This window comes from Crocuta crocuta, unplaced genomic scaffold (genome assembly GCF_008692635.1).
Source record: "Crocuta crocuta isolate KB4526 unplaced genomic scaffold, BGI_CrCroc_1.0 scaffold7, whole genome shotgun sequence".
NCBI classification, from domain to species: Eukaryota; Metazoa; Chordata; class Mammalia; order Carnivora; family Hyaenidae; genus Crocuta; species Crocuta crocuta.
Genome location: NW_027531904.1, coordinates 7705784 through 7721266, shown reverse-complemented (window position 1 = coordinate 7721266; position 15483 = coordinate 7705784). Strand labels below are relative to the sequence as shown.

The 15483-nt window shown below is 50.6% G+C and overlaps 1 protein-coding gene across 1 annotated transcript in view; it reads right to left on the bottom strand.

The window, feature by feature from the left end:
• The window catches only part of SLC28A1 (solute carrier family 28 member 1), a 47317-nt gene extending 32055 nt beyond the window's left edge, over window positions 1-15262 (bottom strand). Inside the window, exons 1-5 of the mRNA XM_077774271.1 lie at window positions 15167-15262; window positions 14198-14286; window positions 13014-13108; window positions 9190-9373; window positions 443-584 (exon numbers count right to left, since the gene is read on the bottom strand). Of these exons, the coding sequence (XP_077630397.1) occupies window positions 443-584; window positions 9190-9373; window positions 13014-13108; window positions 14198-14286; window positions 15167-15262 (606 nt within the window). The remainder of the gene's footprint in view (window positions 1-442; window positions 585-9189; window positions 9374-13013; window positions 13109-14197; window positions 14287-15166) is intronic.
• Between the last annotated feature and the right edge of the window lie 221 nt (window positions 15263-15483).

Below are 15483 nucleotides of genomic sequence, written 5' to 3'. Positions count from 1 at the left end.
GGTGGGCAGGGGCGGGACAGGGGCGGGGGCTAAGGACTCAGACAAGACTCAAGCAGCCTTGAGCATCCCGTAGCACCGGTCCTGGTCATCACTGGGCGGGCAGAGCTGGAGCTGTGGCCTCCGATTCCGGCCTCAGCGCAGCCTCTGTCTGCCTGGACCTTCCCCCACCTCTCCTCCCCAGGCTGGGCTCCCGGCTGCCCTGAGCCCCCTCTCCCTCGACGCCCACACCCCCAGCAGAGGGCTGCTGCTGCCTCTAGCATTTAAGGACTCCTCAGCAGTGACCTTGAAACTCAGGTGCATGAGGAACCCTGGGATGCCTGGCCGGAGCCTGTGGGGGGAGGGGGAGATGTTAACCACACCCTGAAGCAGGGGGTTCCTGGCTGCAGGATGCAGGGAGAGAAGGGGCCGTGGCGCGCTCCGGGCCTGACGACTGAGCACTTACTGCGCAGTGGTGCTTTGAGCAGGCGAAGAGGAGGCAGATGAACACGCAGATCCCTGCAAAGGACACTAGTTGCTCCGGCCGCTGGGAAGTGTCCAGAACCAGCCACGAAACCAGGCCCAGGAGAGCAGCGAGGGCCAGAGCCCTGCAGGGGAGAGGCAGACAGCCATCCCGCTCAGCGTCTCCCCCACCCCTACACAAGGGCACCCAGGGCCCCAGGGAAAGGGCGCTCAGGGCTGGTGGGAGGAGAGAGCTGTGTGACCTCACACAGACCACCTAGCCTCTCTGGGTCTAGCGTCCTCACTGGGAAAATGAAGCCAAAGCCCTGCATTTCTGCGGATTGCCGTGAGGACTAAGGACGAGAATGTGGGTGCTGAGCTTAGCACGGTGCCCGCCCTGTGGCTCCTTCAAGGGCAGGAACTCTCACACATGCAGCAAAGCCCAGCCCAGCCTCTGACCTTGTCAGGGTGAGGCGGGGCCTGTGGGGCCCAGGGCTCAGCAGGTGGGGCCATGCGCTCTGCTCCCCAGAAGCAATAATGTCAGTGTGGGCAGGGGGGCCGAGCTCCTGGGACCAAGGCCTAAGAACTTTTTTTTTTTTTGTAATGTTCATTCATTTTTGAGAGAGAAAGAGAGAGACAGACAGAGTGCAAGCGGGGGAGGGGCAGAGAGAGAGGGAGACACAGAATCCAAAGCAGGCTCCAGGCTCTGAGATGTCAGCACAGAGCCCGACGCGGGGCTCGAACCCACAAACTATGAGATCATGACCTGAGCCGAAGTCAGACGCTTAACCGACTGAGCCACCCATGTGCTCCTGGAAGCAACACTTACAGCCATGCTCCCCTCCCTGGGGCTGGACTTGGCTCACCCAGGAGGTCTGGGCATTGGGTGCTCAAGGTCCACCCCTGACCCAGTCATCGACTCACTTGGTACTAAATAACAACTAATGTTCACTGAGTACCTATTATGTGCCAGGAGCTACACGCAGGGCTGGGAGACATACCATCACTGCCCCCGTTGCACAGATAAAGAAACTGAGGCACTGCAGGGTTAAATGAACTACCCACGGCCACTCGTTGAACAAGAAGCAGATCTGAGACTTTAACCCAGGCACCCGGGCAGCAAGTCTATTCTCTTAATTAGCTCCGTGCATGACAGGGAGGTGGACCCAGGACCAGAGATCATGCAGGCCAAGCCCAGAGTTCGCTGCTCACTTCTGCCCCTGTTTCTAAGCAGCTAACACTCCCGGTCCACTGCAGAGCTCCTGCCCATCTCTGCCACTTGCCTTACTATTTCTCTTTATAAAACTTCATAAAACCTTAAGTGCAGGGGCACCTGGCTGGCTCCTTCAGTACAACATGCAACTCATAGTCTCAGGGTCGTGAGTTCAAGCCCTACACTGGGTGTGGAGACTACTGAAAATAAATTAAGCTAAATTTTAAAAAAAAGTGCAGGTTTGGGCTGGGTTTCTGTTGTCATTTGTTTTTTAACGTCTTTATAGAGGTACCACTGACATGTAATAAATAGAAGATGTTGAAAGCGAACAGTTTGATAAGTTTTTTAAGAATTCTAGAAGCTTCTCTGTAGATATTTGATATTTGAAATGCCATTTCCTCATTTAATGGATCTTTAAAAGTTGTCATGTTCCTAAATTTGTTATACCATATAAACTTTAACCTAAATTAATGTTTAATTTTAATTATTTTTCCTTATTTTTTTTCTAGAACTGAATAAGTCTTGATGTGTGTACGTACCTTGAGACCATCAGCACAGTTAAGACAGTCGACATATCCCATCTATCACACCCAAAACGTTCTTCATGCCCCTCTGTAATTCCTGGCCTCCCTCCTTGTCCCCAGGCAACGACTGATCTGTTCTGTCACTAGATTAGTTTGCATTTTCTAGGATTTTATATAAACGGGATCATATAGTGCATAGCCTTTTTTATCTGACAGCTCTCACTCGACATAACTATTTTGAGATTCTTCCATGTTTTTGCACGTATCGGTAACTGGTCTCTTTTTAGCGCTGAGCAGTCTTCTGCTGCGTGAAGGTTCCATGCTTGGCTTATCCGCTCACCTGCTGATGGGCATTTAGGTTCTTTCCAGCATTTGGCTATGACAAACAAAGCTGCTATGACCGTTCAAATAGTCACATGCAGGTCTTTGTATGGATTTATGCTTTCATTCTCCTCGGGTCGATACTACTTGGGTAATGCTTTGGTAAGTGGAATATGTGAATCATATGGTAGGTCTAACTTTTTAGGAGACTGCCAAACTGTTTTCCAAAGTAATTGCACAATTTTAACCCCCCCCCCCAGCAGTAGGTAGGAGTTCCGTTTCCTCCTTTGCCAACACTTCATAATATCAATCTTCTGAATTCTAGTCATTCCAATAAGACATAGAGCAGTATCTCTTTGTAGTTTTGATTTGCGTTTCCCTAATAACTAATGATGCTGAACATCTTTCCATGTGCTTCTTCACCACTTACATATCTTCCTGAAAGAAATGTCTGCTCACATCTTGAGCCCATTCTTAAGTTGGGTCGTTTTTCTTATTGTCGAGCTTTGAGAGTGCTTGATACATTCTGGATACAAGTCCTTGGTCAGATGTGTGATTTGCAAAACTTTTCTCAGAGTCATCCTTGTCTTTTTCTTAAGCATGTCTTAAGTTCTTAATTCTGATGAAATTCAGGGATTGTGATTTTGGTTTTGTAGCTAAGAAATTTACTTAACTCAAGGTCACAAAGATTTTCTCCTACGTTTCCTTAAATTAGTTTTACAGCTTTAGGCTTTCAATTTATGTTTATTATTTCCCACTTTAAGTTAATGTCCCATGTGCTGTGAGGCACAGATTATTATTTTGCTTCTCCTCTTCTTCCCTCTGCCTGTGAATATATCAATGTTTTATATTCATAATTTGAGGTAATTATGTCTCCTTTGAATTGCCCTAGCACCCTTTGCACAAGTCAGTTGGCCATATATATACGTGGATCTATTTCTGGACTTCCTATTCTATTCCTATTTGGTCTCTCTTTGTCTGTTTTGATGCCGATACCATATTGTCTTAATTACTGTAGCTTTACAGTAAGCCTTAAAGTCAGACGGTATAAATTCATCAAACTTGTTCATCTTTTTTACAGTTGTTTTGGCTATTCTAGGTTCTTTGCATTTCTATAAGAATTTTGGAATCATCTTATCAATTTCTACCCCAAAAGCCTGCTATAATTTTGATTGGGACAGTGATAAGAATCTATAGATTGATTTGAGGAGAATTGATTTACTGACAATACTGAGTCTTTTGATCCATGAACCTGGTGTATTGCCCCATTCTTTAAGTTTTCTTTAGTTTCCCTCGGCAGTGCTTTGTAGGCTTCAGTGGACGAGTTTGCACATCTTTTTCATATTTTATCTTAAGTGTTTTATGTTTCTTGCTATTCTAAATGGCATTTATAATTTTAATTCGATATTGTTGATTGTTAGCATATCAAAATATGATTTTTTTTTTTTGGCATGTTGATCTTGTATCCTGCAACCTTGCTAAACTCATCTGTTAGTTCTATTAGCTTTTTTTGGTAGATTCCATAGGATTTTCTGTGTAGGCAATTACATTGTCTGTGAACAAAGACAGCTTTACTTCTTCTTTTTCAATCTGCAAGTCTTTCATTTCTTTTTCTCACCTTATCACACAAGCTAGACCCTCCAGTACAATGTTGAATAAAAGTGTCAAAAAGGGGCATTCTTATATTCTTGATCTCAGTGGAAAATCAGTCTTTCACAGTTAAGTATGATGTCAGCTATAGACTTTTGTTATTTTGTTAATCCTACTTTGCTCAGAATTTTCATCAGGAATGGATCCTGAATTATGTCAAATGCTTTCTCTGACTCTACTGGCATGATCATGTGTTTCTTTTCTTTTTAATCTATTAATGTGACCTGTGACAATTTCTTAGTGTTAAACCAGCTTTGGAACCCGGGTAAACTCCATTCATTCATGTATTATTCCTTTTATATATTGTTGCACTTGGTTTTCTAAAATTTTGTTAATAATTTTTTACATTGTTATTCATGAGGGATACTGGCCTGTACATTCAATGTGATTATTGTTTTGGGGAGGAGGGTTTCATCTTGCTATTTATTTTCTATTTGTGCCATCTGTTCTTTGTCCCCCTTCCCTATTTTTCTCCCTTCTTTCAGACTTACTATTTTAAAATGACTCTCTTGTTTCTCTCACTCTTTTTTTGTTGTTGTTATCTATAACTCCTTGTCACGTTATTTTAGTGGTTGCTTTAGCATTTATAGTATACATCTGTAACTTATCACCATCTACCTTTAAGTCATATGATACTACTTCATGGGCAGTATAAAAACCATACATACAGCGAAAGAATTTCACTTCTTCCCTCCTAGCCCCTGTGCAATTGTCATTTACTTCTACACATCGCATACATTCCACAAGACATTATTCTTATTCTTGCTTTATAAGGTGATTACCTTTGAAAGCTATTTAAATAATAATAAAAACAGTCATTATATTTACCCATGTAGTTGCCATTTCAATGTTCTTCATATTTATATATAGATTTCCCTGATATTGTTTTCCTTCGTTTTGAAGGAAAGATTAGTTCTTCTTTTTGAAGAATTTCCTTTAACATTTCCTGTAGTGCAGGTCTGCTTTTCATATCTGAAAATTTCCTTCAGCTTTTACATATGTAAAAAAAAAAAATTCCCATTTTTCCTTTTTTGGAGGATGTTTCACTGGTAACTAATTCTAGATTGACACATTTTTGCCTGTTCCATTGTTTTTTCATTTGTATTGTTTTTGAGAAGGAATCTGCTGTCATTCGTATCTGTTCCTCTGCACATTTTCTTCTCTAGCCATTTTTAGAATTTCCTCTTTTATCACCAGTTTTAAGCAATTTGGTTATGATGTGCCACAGGGTGGTTTTCTTCTTGTTTCTTGCCCTGTGGGTTTGTGGAGCTTCTTGGATCTCAGGGTTTATAATTTTTATCAAACTGGGAATTTTTGGGACATGATTTTTTCAAGTATTTTTTGGGTTCTCCCCTTCTCCTCTGGAGACTTCATTGATATGTTTCCACTTAAAGTTGTGCCATGGTTAACTGATACTGTGTTTGACTCTTTCAAGTTTTGTCTTTAAGATTTGTTAGGGAGATCCTGAGCAGGGTTCATTCTGTGGTTAATTGTTCTGCACTACTGTCCCAAGATCTTTAGTACTCTAGACAAGACCCTGTGAAATTATGAAGTTTCCACTCTGACTGTTGAGAATAAACAGTCTTTCTGGCCCTGTGTGATTTCCAGGCACCGTCACCCTAACCTTTGTGGAGGAGTCTTTCCTAGACCTTGGATAGTTCCCTCATATGCGTTCACTGATCAGAGCTCAACGGAATTCTCACGGAAGACCCACTGTAGATTTCTGACGTTTTCTCTCTGTGCCATTTTCTTCTCTGGTATTCTGCATTATGGACTCTCACCACCTTGACTTCCCTGGATTCCCAACTCTGTATCCTCAACCCAGGAAGCCTGCTGGCCCACCTTGGTTCCCTGTCCTTGCACGGCGGCCTGGAAACTCTCTCCGTGCAGTAAGGTGGGGCGATCAGAGGGCTCATCTCCTTTGTTCCCTGTTTCTCCAGGATCACGGTCTTCTGGTGCCTGATGTTCAATTTCTTAAGAGCTATTGGTTCATATATGTGTCCCAGGTTTTTAGATGTTTCAATGGAAAGATAAACCTGGTCTCTGTTACTCCCTCTTGACTGGAAACCAACATCAAATGCATGCATTTTTAAAATTGAAACAAAATTCACCTATCACACAACTTGCTCATTTAGTTATACAGTTTAAAGGTCCTCAATATATTCACAGAGTTGTAGGACCATCACTACAATCAATCTTAGAATATTTTTTAAAGCCCAGAGAATAACCTAGCACCTCTAGCCAATACCCCACCCCCACCCCCCGCTCTCCTGCAATCTTTCCATCCACTCCTCCAATCTTAGTCAAGGTTTAGATTTGCCACTTTGGACATTTCACGTAAATGGAATCATACAGTCCTTTGTGAGTGGTTTCTTTCACTTAGTATAACGTTTTCAAGCTTTATCATTATTGGAGCATATAGCTTTCCTTTCTGTGGCCAAATAATATTCCATTATACGGATATATTTATTTGACTTAACCAGTTATCAATTGACAGACATTTGGGTTGTTTTCACCTTTTGGCTATTATAAATACGTTATGGGGCACCTGCGTGGCTCAGTCGGTTGAGCATCCAACTCCAAAGTTCGGCTCAGGTCAGGATCCCAGGGTCATGGGATTGAGCCCCAGGTTAGGCTCCATGCCTAAGATTTTCTCTCTCTCCCCTTCTGCCCATCTCCCCACTTGTGCTCTCTCTCTCTCTCCTCCAAAATAAAAATAAATAAATAAATAATGTTGCTTTGAACATCTGTGTACAAGTTTTGTACGGACATATGTTTTCAGTTCTCCTAGGTGTACAGCTGGGAGTGGAATGGCTGTGGACGGCAACACCAATTCCCACGTGATAACTGAATGTATAGTATTTTGAGGAACTATTTTTTTTTTCTTAAAAATAGTTTATTGTCAAGTTGGTTTCCATATAACACCCAGTGCTCATCCCCACAAGTGCCCTCCTCCATNCTCATGTTCAGGTCCTGTATCCATTTTGAGTTTATTTTTGTGCATGGTGTAAGAAAACGCAGCAACACTATCTCATATTTCTATCAGCAGTAGATGAGGGTCCCAAGGCTTCAACTTCTGGACCAACGCTTGTTATCGTCTTTCTTTTTTGTTATCATTGCAGTTTTTATTTGCATTTCTATGATGGCTAATGATGTTGAGCATGTTTTCATGTACTTACTGGCTATTTGTAGATCTTTGGAGAAATCTTTTTCCCAGCCTTCAATTGGGTTGTCTTTTTATTGTCAGGTTGTAATTCTAGATATAAATCCCTTATCAGATACATAATTTGCAAATATTTTCTCCCGGACTGTGGGTTGGCTTTTTACTTTCTTGACAGTCTCCTCTGAATCAAAGTTTTTACTTTTCATAAAGTCTAATTAATCTAATTAATTCTTAATTAATAAAAATGTATATTTTAAAATATTTATCTATTTATTTATTTTTAAGTCATCTCTGTACCCAACATGGCTTGAACTCCCAACCCCAAGTAGCATGCTCTACAGACTGAGCCATCCAGGTGCCCCTAAAGGAAATTTTATATCAATACCTCAAAAGGAAAGCCAGTATCAATGATTTGTCACAAATAGATGATTATAAAAATAAATCCTTTTATACATCTATTTATAAATTTATTTTAATTATTACAACTGATGTTTTTATTTTTTATTTTATTTTATTTTTTAAATTTTTTTTAATGTTTTATTTATTTCTAGGAGAGAGAGAGACAGCGTGAGCAGGGGAGGATCAGAGAGAGAGGGAGACACAGACTCCGAAACAGGCTCCAGGCTCTGAGCTGGCAGTCAGCACAGAGCCCGACGCGGGGCTTGAACCCACGAACCGTGAGATCATGACCTGAGCAAAAGTCCGACGCTTAACCGACTAAGCCACCCAGGCGCCCCTTATTTTACTTTTTTAAGATTTATTTATTTTTGAGAGAGAGAGAGAGAGAGGCACAAGCTGGGAAGGGGCAGAGGATCTGAAGCAGGCTCTGTGCTGACAGCAGAGAGCCCAATGCAGGGCTTGAACGCACAAACCATGAGCTGAACTCGGACACTCAACCAACTGAGCCATCCAGGTGCTCCAGTGATACATTTAAAACATTTTACTCACATTTTACTTAATTTCTTAATCTTTAAATTTTATTTGATTTATTAAAGTAATAAATATTACACAATGTAATAATTATTATTATACTTTTATTTATAAATAAAATGAAAAAAATGTATTCATCCGGAGGCTGGCTCAATCGATAGGCTGTGGTACTTCCCTAGCATAGTCACTGGATAGCTTTGAATACCAGATTCTTTATCAACAAAATGGAGTCCTGATATAGACTGGGGGTCTTCAGATCCTTTTTAAGTGATAGAAACATTTTTTCCAGCTTTTTCTTTTTTTTTTTCAAACCTCAGTTGATAAAATAGAGTTTCCTGGTTGAAATGGGCATTTGAGGAAGGAGGTCTGATATTTCCATCTCCAATTTCTCTCTCCTGTCCCTCTGGCACCTCCAAGGTTTCCAGAACCCTAAGGAACCCAGTGTGAAAATGGGATTCCAAACTGGCGTCCAGGAACGTGGCTGGCTACATGAGAACCCCCTGGGGGCGAACTAAATTCACTGACACCTGGCCCGCGGTCCTGTCCGCGGAGTCTGACCCCAGGCTGGCCCCTGCAGCTGCCTCACACGCCCCAGGGATCTGATCGAGGCTCCGACGCGGGCCCTCCCTGTCTGGATGGGCTGGAGTCCCTGAATTTAGGAAAACCGTTGAGTCCCGTTCTCAGATCCTGACCTCAGTCACCTGTTGTAATTGGGGCAGAGACCCAGACGGGACCTGGCAAGCCATCACAGAGATGGCTGCAGCCGTCAAAGCCACCCAGCCACACCTGCCCGGGGACCCCCAGGGGGAGTGTACCCCACGGCTCAGGAACCATCTGGCGGGATAAGGACTGAGGCCCTTCTCGCCCAGGCCGGGTGCTGAGCCCCGAGCTGATGCAGAGGCCTCAGCCAACGGCCCACCCACCCTGCCGGCGGCTGCGAGCTCACTCACCTCTCAAGCCAGAGGCTCAGGCGGCAATGGCCCAGAGGCTTGAAACACCTCAGCAGCCTGGGCCCCAGCAGCCTCCTCAGCAGGCTGTGGGCCCCGAAGGCGAGGACCGCACAGGTGAGGATGAACAGGGCCAGGGCCCTGCGGAAATCCAGGAGGCCGGCGACCAGCAGGAAGGCAGCGAACGCTGGGTGGGAGTGAAACAGACAGCACTCAGGGACAACGGCACGGACCTGCCACGCTGCTCTCCAGCTCCGCCTCGCCCCACCCAGGGCACAGAGGGCAGGACGGTCACCCAGCCTCTCCGAGCGTCAGCTTCCCACCCGGAACCGGGGACGGTCATCCCTGCTGTGCTGGAGGGCTGGTACGGAGTCACTGACCGAGGGGCTGCGCACACGGAGAAGGCGTGCTGAGCGGGTGTGGAGGGAGGGCACGCGGGGAGGGCGCAAGACAAAGTCTGAGCGCCTGCGGAGGGCCTGCCGTGTCCCAGACCCCACCCCGTGCCACGGCCAGCAGAAATGGACACAACAGTCACTCCAGGAGGGAGTCACTCGCATGTCCAGCGTCCTGCTTGGAAAATACCGGCCATTTTCTTCCTAGACTCGCCCTCTCCCTCCCTGCTCCTCGCCTCTTGCGCAGCTAAGCCAAGCTGTGCTCTGCTTCAAGAAAGGGATGTGATCGTGGAGAGCAGAGGGGGAGTGTCTCTCCCTGGCTCGTGAATTTCAGAAGCCAGGGCCCTTGAAGAATGGAAAGGACTCAGAGCTTTCCTACTGGATAAAACATGTGGGCTGCAACCTCATGTGTAAGTGTAGGCCCTATGCTGTCCCTCTGCTGCTGCCTGACTGGTTAGGAGACACTGGCCCGCAGACAGGCCAGCTGGAAGACACCAGTTATGGGGACAGACTAGCTGGAGGACCCTGGCGGGCCCAGGGAAAAGCGACCCGGGCCTGGGAACGGAGGAGCCCTGCCCACAAGATTCCAGGGAGAGGGGCGCGCATGCAGTGTGTGGGCAGACAAACCAAAGAAAGCTTCTGAGGTTCTGCACCCAAGGCAGGCGCCGAGGCCGCAGAGTCGTTTGGGAGTCTGTGAACAGCCCGGAAGCAGGAGGGGAGAGGGGAGAGGAGTCCAGGACAGGCCCCCGATGGAGACGGGCGTGTGTCCCTGGTTACCCGCATGGGCAGACAACCTGGCGTCAATTGCAGAAGTGGGCAGGTCAGTCCACACCTGAGGACTGACGGTGGCTAAGCCCTGCTGGGGACTCCTGGGGAGAGGGAGAGGGGGAGGGGCTCTTCCACTGACAGGAAGTAAGCTCCTAGGGCTCAGTTGGGATGGTAAAATTGGAGTGGAGTTCTGAGAAATAAAGCTACTTGCTCTCCCACAGACGCTGCTGGGCCGGGCTGGGCTGGGCCTCCGAGCTGCACAGGTGTCACTGAGAAGCACACGCGAGCAGCCCTGCGGGGGTGTGGGCACCACACTCAGCCCTTCCCGGGCCTGGCAGGGTTACTGCTCATAACCACCCCCAGCTAGGTCTGTCCCATCCCCATGTAGAGACGGGGCACCCGAGGGCTCACACCCGGAGGAAACTGGGCTAAAATTCCTACCCAGGTCTGTCTCTGGGCCTGTGACTCGGGGGACTGAGAGGAGGCAGTGTAGACAAGTCCCCTAGACAGGGCATGGAGAAACGTGGCTTAGGAGTTATTTGTATTCTTCTAGGATCTGTTCACCCCTCTGGTGACGGGACTTGTCTGTTCCTTTGGGGCACGTCCCCACTCTTGGCCTATGTGGTCCAGTGGTGTCTGGCCCACGTTAGCAGTGGGAGGGCCGAACGGGCACAGGACCCCAGCAAGGCCAGAAACATGGGCAAGAGGCACACTCTTCTTCCGAGACTGGGAACACCAAGGCCCCACATGGCGGCCAGTGGCCAGAGCGGTCTTTGCACCTATGAAGAAAGCCCGGCCACCACCACGACGCCATTGCTGTGGCCCAAGCCCAGAGTGCTGAGAACATGGGCTTCCTGTCTCTCCCGTACCTGTTCCTGGAAGGTGCGTGAAGGGCCTCACCGAAGACATGATACAATAACGCTGTCAAAGAGCTGGAGGCAATCAAAGCCATGCAAACATGGAGGAAATCAAGAGTGGCCATTGCAAAGGATCACCCACCGGCTGACGGCCGCCACAAAGGCGGAGATAGGAGGACCTAGGTAATTTTCCTCCTCTGCTAGGAGGGGTTCAATCATTTCTGCAAGAGCAACCAATCTGGGTCTGACTGAGGGTGGAGGCAAGGGGAACAGAGAAGGCCTGGGCTCCAATCCTGCCACAGGAAGACGTCAGGGTCTCAGACATCTCTAGAAGGAAGCTGCGGGGACCACGGACCAGCCCATCTCAGCAGATGGCCCTGCTTTCACTTTCAACATGAAGACTGGGCTCTCCGTGTCCTCTCCCGCCTGGCCCCCCGGGGGGGGGGGGGCCTCTGCACCCACAGCCACACCCCTCTGCGTGTCCCACCTGCAGGAAGACGCGGTGACCCTCCTTCTCTGGGCCGAGAGGGCCCCCCTGCACCTGGTATCTGTCCCCACATCCTTCCCCTTCTCTCTATACCACCCCCCACTCACAAGCACAGTCCAAGCGTCTCCTCTCACAACCACACCCCTTCCTCGACAGTCACACCCTCCTTGTTAACATTCCCACCTGTCCTCATTAAAAAAAAAACCCTCCAAAGAGCTGTCTACACTTGCTGTCTACACCGCCTCACCTCCCATCCATTCCAATCCAGCTTTTCACCCGTGCCCTAAGTTACTAGTGGCCTCCTTGGCTCTAACCCCCCCGGGATGGGACGTAGCTCAGTCCCTGTTCCACTGCTCCCCTGACCGCAGAGATGCCCCTGTTCACCCCTCCCTCCTCCTCGAACTGCTGCTCCCTGATCTCTGCTCCCGCCCCCATGTCCGCGCCTCCAGCGCTCGCTGCCCCTTCCTCCGCCAGCTCCCTCTGCGTGGCCGGTCCCAGGCCGCTGTCACTGACCTACTTCTCGGTTCATTCTCCAGGCGTCCCCGGGAAGCCCCCTCCTCGATGGCCTGGCGGGCTGGCCGCCCCCTCCCGCCAGGCCTTCCTCCCGCCGCGCTCCCTGGCCGTGGAGGCACCATCATGCACCCCGCTGCCTGAACAAAGCCCCAAGGCGTCTGGATCCCAGGGTGTCCCTCATCCCGCACACTCAGTCAGCTCCCAAGTGTGGCCAGAGATGCTTTCCGAGGGTCGCCCCCACCCGCCCCTACACTACGACTTCTTGCTCGTGTGCTGCCACCCTGCCTGCCTCCTCCAGGCTCCCGCAGCGATCTGGCCTCGATGCTTGCCTGCCAAATCCTTCAGTGGCTCTTCTGGCTCCAAGGGCAAATTTCAAGTCCCTGAGCTGCCTGCCCGCACCACGCCGGGTTTCACCTTTGCTCCCGTGGCTCCTGCATGAAAGTACCTTCTCACTCCTTGTTGTCCTTCTGCTCCACCTGGCTAGCTCCTGCTCGACCTGAATGTCACCTCCTCCTGGAAGTCCTCCCTGATCACTCCCATCCCTCCCTGGTGTTCCCAGATGGCTCGCTGCCTTACGTGGAAATATTGTTCCCCTTACTGATCAGAGACTGCCGTCGGAAGACAGACTGGTCTGGCTTTATTCTGATGTCCCAGCTTCCGGGATGCAGCTGGCTCTGAGACGATTGTTGAATCATTGGATAAGTGAATGCCCTGGGACACAGATGGCTGGGGCTGAGGTGGCTGAACCCTGGGTGGTAGTAGCTGGGGTAGGAACGGCGGTCTCCCAGGGGGGCTGGGCCCCGGGCTCACCAGTACAGAGCAGGCCCGTGCAGATCCGTCGAAACAGCGGTGTGTGCTCCCGGCAGAAGGTCCTGAGCTCCCTCAGGGCAGGCTGCAGGCTCCTCCTGGGGACGGTGCCAGGGGGGTGACAGTCAAGCCCCCACTGTCAGCAGCTCCAGGGCCGAGCCACTCGGGCTCATCCCCAGGCTGCGGCGCACAGGACTAGGCAAGCCCAGCCCAGAGCAAGCTGAGGACGGCTCAGGCCACCGCCGCGTTCCGGCGTCACTGCTGCCTTCGAGTTCCTCCTGCGCTCGGGCTCGGGGAGGACTTAACTAAGACGATGCGCAAACCATGATGGCTGCCCCCCTCCCCTGTCCCATGTCCCCCCGTCTGTGGAGCCGGGTGGAGAGGCTCCCAGCTCTCCCTTGTTCCCTGGCCAGAGACTTAACCTCTGCAAGAGAGTGTGTACACAGCCGGCCCCATGCCCAGCAGTCACCACCTGCCCCCCACCTTCCCGGCCGGGTGCCAACACCATTCTTGCCTGGTCTTTTGCTCACTTGTCTATCCCTGGTGGAAAGGCTGGCATTGGGCCTCTGGAGACCCCTGGGCCACACCTGTCGGAGCTTCTGTTTCAGGGAATGCCCCTCCCCCTCTCTGGCCCTGCACCCATCCCCCCAAGAGAGGCTCTTCCCCAGTCTCCCTCCCCTCCACCACCCCTACTCTCCATGCTGCCCTCAGCTCGGGATCTGGCCAGCGGGGACCCCAGTGAGCCTGGACATCAGGTCCAGGTCACCAGCCTCCCTGTGGGAAATAAGGGGACCGGACTGGTCTAGGGGTTTTGAAACTAAACCTTGAGGATCCCTGAGGCCCCCCAGGGACTGACTGGGGTACAAGACGGATGGGGAGGTGGAGAGGGGGTCAGGCTGGTTCAGGCACCCCCATGCAGCTTCAGTCAGAACAGCGCCCCCACACACATTGGGGTTCCTGACGGGATTGCATTCTGGCCGCTTCAGGGCAGGCTGGGCACCCCTGGCCGGGCTCACCCCTGAGGCAGAGGCCAGCGGGGCTCACTTGTCGGCTAACACGTTTGCTCCTTACTTCGACAAAGGTTCTAGGAGCCCCTTCTCTGTCGTCAGGGGGCCAGGTCCCCGTCCCCGCTCCCCACGGCGGCCTCCTCCCCAGGCCAACCCGCGTCCCTCCGGGAGACCACCTACCATCCCAGGAGGGGCTCCGAGCGGGCTTCCGTCCAGCTGTCCCCACACTCGGCACGGCTCGAATCGTTGCCAGGGGTCCGGCCTTCCTCCTAGAGCCACCAAAGATGGACCAGAGTGACTCCGGCCCCGAGTGAGAGCGGAGAGAGACCCCGGCTGCCACACGTGCACCCACGGGCCCCTCGGGGGTGGGCTGGGGTGAGGGCGGGGCTTTTGCACAGGAAATAAATAGAGGGTGACTCAATTAAATGCTACAAACCACACACTGAGCACCCACTGTGTGCTGGCCTCAGGGCGGGGCACATCCTGCTTTCAGGGAGCTCACGGCCTGCATTTGGAAGGGACAGGGACGCTGGAGCCTCAGCCGTGGCCGGTTGGGGACGCCCCAGGCAGCACCACCTCATTGCATTGGCTGCAGGACGCCATTTGCCCGCTGTTTGTCTCTCTCTGCAGCTGTGTCACGGTGCATAGGGGGTTCTTCTTGCAGATCACAGTGTGGAAGGTGCCCCCCGGGGTAGTCCCGTGGAGAAAGGGCAGGGCTTTGTAGGGGGGAGGCCGGGAGGGGAAAGGGGGTCATATTGGGCCCCAAAGTTCTGGGTGGTGGGCCATTACGTGGCCATTCCAGAGCAAGGACGAGATCGCCAACCAAGACCTCACCAGAGAGCCCCCTACCCCACCTCCAGCCTCCATGCGGCTTCTCCTTTTTACTTTTTAAGTCACAGCTCAAAGGTCACTTCCCGGTTGAGCCTTTCCCTGACCTTCCAGACCAGTGCAGGCCATCCCGGCACATCATAGGTGCTCAACAAATGGTTAATGAGCCAAGGAAAGGGGCCACTCTGTGTTGAGGAGGCCAACCTGTTTGGGGGGGGGGGTCCTAATTTTTCAAGCAAAGAGGTAGAGGGGGTGAAGGAAGAAGGTGAACAAAGGGTCTTCCCACCAGGGGGCCAAAACGGGATGGGGGAGGGGACAGACCAGGCTTTCCAAGAGATCAGCGCCCATGTTCTCCAGACCATTGGCCACAGGCGTGAGAGAGATGGACTCTCTTCCTTTTGGGGTGTCGCCCTCCATGTGCTGGGACTTGCAGCTGGAAGACAAAGTCAGGGCCCAAAGCTGAAAGCAGAAGGCAGCGTAGGACGCAGGCGAGGAGCCCGGGAAGGGAGACGGATGGGAGCGGGCTGGAAGCGGGGAGCCTGGCATAGCTCTGCCCATCCCGGCGCTCAACCCTCCTTGAGCCCGGCGGCCTCAGAGGAAGGCGCCCCTTCCTGCGCTCACCTCTGACCCCGTGAGGG